A 4,058-nucleotide genomic window follows, 5' to 3' on the forward strand; every position below is an offset into this window, starting at 1 on the left:
CCACGAAATTGGTTTCAATGATTCCCACGATTTTTGCTTTCCATAACACGATTTTTGCTTTCCATAATTTCTGCCCTTTAATTAAAGTTGCGGTTCTAAAAATCAAGGAAAAGATTCCTCCAGTTTGTAAGTTCCCGTTTTTTACTCCTTAACTACCATCCACAATTTGCAATAACTTTTTTTAACTTTTTAATACTTAAGTTTTTTTTTAAAAAGGAGGAATAATATCAGTTATTCCAACAAAACAGTCGGCATCTCAAAGGCAGAAGTGCATCTCCATTACCCCCCACGACTGATCGTGGTCTGTAACGTCTTCTTCCAACTCCAAAATCTCAAATTTATATACACATCTATAACTCCATGATTTATGTGCTTTATATTTTCAAAACCTTTTCAACTTCATATTTCATCTACTACATTCTGATTGCAATTACTTTGCAAGTATGGCCACACAAATTCATGATATCAAACAAATATCATCCAACTCGATGCAATGGAATCTCAAAGTTAGAGTTGTTCGAATGTGGATAATGCCGGATCGCTTTAACCCGCAAATACCGTTTTCAATTGAATTGGTTTTACAGGATTCTAAGGTAACATATTCAACTTTGTCATAGTTTTAAACTTACTAATGTAGTCGCATTCCATATGAAAATTCTTTCTTCCGTATTACTTAAATAATTCGACTTCCATATCAACAGATGTTTAACTGATCTGGAATCCATTGTGTCATTTCGTTTTTCACTTCGAATGTTGAGTATAACTTTAGAAAGTGATTGTCCTTATATTAACAATCAGGTAAGTTGCATCTTTGTACATAATAACCGATTTATTGTTCAAAATAGCAGAGGAACTGTTCTGCTATTAAAGAAGTATTGTTCAAAATATATAACTTCGGTAAATATTAGCTATTGCTTGCCTTGGTTACACGATCATCGGATGAACTTATAGAAACTATGTTTATATTTGCAATTTTCAGCTTTGTTTCTGCTTATGTTGCCTTCATAATTGATATACAACAACTGTAGCATTTTGGTTTTTGACATTACATCTTTTAACAACTTTACACATTGATGAAAGTATATACGCCCTTACATTTGTTGGGTTCATAATTGTGCACTAATAATTAATCTGAATTTGCAGGGTGATCGTATACATGCTACAATCGGAAAGTATGTTCTTAAGTTTTTTAGGAACAAGATACATGAACTTCGCTTATATCGTATGAACTACTTTGTAGTCGGACCAAATAATTTGAAGTTGAGGACTACGACACACAACTTGAAGCTGACATTTACTCAAAAGACATTTGTCGAGGAAACAAATGATCCTTCATTTCATATGAACATCTTTAACTTGCGCCCTTTTGACCAACTAACAAATCAACATGATGTCGATGAGATAGAATTACTCGGTAATTTTTTTTAAAATTTTAAATGAAGTTAAAAATGTTATTTCTCAAAGTATGTCACTAACCGCTTTTATCTCATTGCTGCTTTGGAATCGCGAAGCTATGCAACTTATAGGGAAGTCCGCAAAAGAACTTAAGGAAAGATTAGTTGAGGTATACTACTAAAGTTAATTAGATTAACCATAAAAATATTTCTAACTTATGAAATTTGGTGCAGACTTCACTTGCGGATGCTGACTGTTCTTATCCAAGTGAAATGGACGATATTCTTTATAAAAATTCATGTTCAAGGTTATTGTTAAGCAAGAGAATATTGAGTCACAGGTTGAAGTGTACAAAGTTCTTAAGTTTACTGATGATGATGACCTTCTAAAGGAATACGGCCATACTTTATTCGAAGACAATATGAATGTAAAAATTTTTTAACGCACAAACCTCATCATATATAATTTATGTATAAATACTTTTCCACATATAGGATGATCTTTCTTTTTTATTTTTTTTTAACAGGATCCACATTTTTTGGATGGACAAAGCTCAAGTGGAGATAAGCTTTTCGGGGTAAATTTCATGAAATTTAAACTTTTACGCCATTTTTTTTTTGTTCTGCAACTGCTATTAAATTGTTTTGGTTTTTCAAAGGATCTTATGGCCGAAAGTCAACTTAAGTCTGTTTTGCAAACACCCATCGAGAAAAGTGTATCTGAAAGTGGATCGTCGGTGTTAGACGATGGAGATGCTTGCAATGCAAAAATATCCCCTTTGAAGACATATGACAAGAAGACTAGATCCGCTAATAAGGCATCAACAGTAGGAGTAGATGATGACTTCAATTCTCAACTGTCTAGCAACAAGGTTCGCAGAGTCGTAAAGAAAGAAAAGAATCCCTGATTAGTCTTACTGCAATGCGTCTTGCTCTGCACTTATATATTTTGTACTTCTTTCGCTTCAATGTTCTGCGTTTTATATGTTATATGGTAAAATGACTCTTTCTATGGAACTTCATATTTTCTTTATCAATCATGATGCGATTCTGTTAAAAAACTAAGTGTTGCAGTTGCTAAGATGCAAATTTATAGGTTGGGCTTTTTGGATTTAACAGATCAGTTTTTGATGCTTTGTGAATTCCTTTTATGCAGTTTTAAGTCATTTTTTTATATGCCTATTCTTTATTTGTTGTCGTGGTGGGTCGATGTACTTTAACGGTGGTTTTAATGGACGCTTAGAGGTGATTCATGGTTGTTGTGGATCAAGTATGCTGGCTTTAGAGCTGCATTTTAAGGGGTAGAGGTGGAGTAGTTATTTGTCCATAAAATAAAACGTCTTCATTCCTCATTCATATGTGGCTAACTAAGACATTCAGAAGCCACACCTCCTTTTTTACACATCTACCCCGAAGGATAATGTATAAGGGAGTTTTTCCATTTAAAGTGACATTATTCGAAATGGGATTATTTATTTATTTTTAGAGTCGCCACTTGGGATAGGATTGGCTTTTGGTGTCCCAAGTCACCGATTTAATTTAAATCCCAAATCGAGGAAAATTTCGACTACCCAATTGGAGTCTGCGAACCAGAAATTCTGTGTAAGGAATTCTGTTGACCCGAAGGAAGGCGTTAGGCACTCTCGGATCCCTTGGTTCTAGCACGGTCGCTTAAATTATTATAAATGGCCAAAAATCTGGTTTTTGCAATTTTTAAGATTATTTACCGCTTTTAGTTATTTTTACGAAAGTGAACGCCGTTTAAGAGCGTGTTTTCGGATCACGTCACATGAAATGCACCCGGATCCGTGACACCTCTTATTCAACGTTTTGGGATTTGGATTTGGATTGCATGAAATGCACACCCGAGTTTAGGAAAGTAATATTATTAAAATTCGCGCCCAAAGTGACTAGCGTATTATTATCTTTGCAGTAGCCATGAAAATTCGCTAAATGGCATGTCCCGAATTTTAAGATATTTTAACACAGTATTTAATGAGGGCCCCGCAATTTATATGTTTTATGCGGCGAGGCTCGTCTCATGTTTTACTTAAAGGCCATCCTAAAAGAAACTATGATTTTCTATTACAATGTTGTCTCTAAAGGGCCCTAATTAATTAGCATTTATAAATTCGGGTCTCAAATTCAAGTCCGAATTCAAACAAAAGGGAAGATCCTCTTAATTTGAACCCGCCACCTAACTTGAAACCCAAATTTATATTTGTGAATTAATTCCCGATATCCTAATGTAGTTTTAAAAGACTTCTGGACTTAACAATTTGGACTTTGAACATTGGGCCCAGTCCTGTGACATGGAGTTGTCCAATAACTGGGCTTTCAGCGGCAGCCCAATGATGGCAATATGTTTCGAAGCAAAGGCCAGGTTGTCTATTGGGTAAGAGGGCTAAACGTTGGGCCTAACACATGGCCCAGCAGGGAGGAACTGTTTGCCAATTAAACACACTCAATCCAAATTCGATAGTTGTTTGGGTTTGATCCACATGCTCTGAAAATTTGATGCTGGAAATTTGAACATGCTGAACATGCTGAAGCTTAAATGTTGAAGTCGTAACTAAGATAATGCTGATCATGCTAAAAAAAAAAACACTGAAGCCAATACTATTGACCAAGCACCTGGAGTTCGAACTGTAACTATTTAGGTTC

At 35.0% G+C, this 4,058-nt stretch overlaps 1 protein-coding gene across 1 annotated transcript in view; it reads left to right on the top strand.

Annotated features, from left to right (window-relative positions):
- Positions 1-1,028, top strand: part of LOC109220856 — a 3,483-nt gene extending 2,455 nt beyond the window's left edge. The window contains exons 4-6 of the mRNA XM_019385324.1: positions 585-593; positions 702-798; positions 909-1,028. Of these exons, the coding sequence (XP_019240869.1) occupies positions 585-593; positions 702-798; positions 909-1,028 (226 nt within the window). The remainder of the gene's footprint in view (positions 1-584; positions 594-701; positions 799-908) is intronic.
- The last annotated feature ends 3,030 nt before the right edge of the window (positions 1,029-4,058 follow it).

This window comes from Nicotiana attenuata, unplaced genomic scaffold (assembly GCF_001879085.1).
Source record: "Nicotiana attenuata strain UT unplaced genomic scaffold, NIATTr2, whole genome shotgun sequence".
Lineage (NCBI taxonomy): Eukaryota > Viridiplantae > Streptophyta > Magnoliopsida > Solanales > Solanaceae > Nicotiana > Nicotiana attenuata.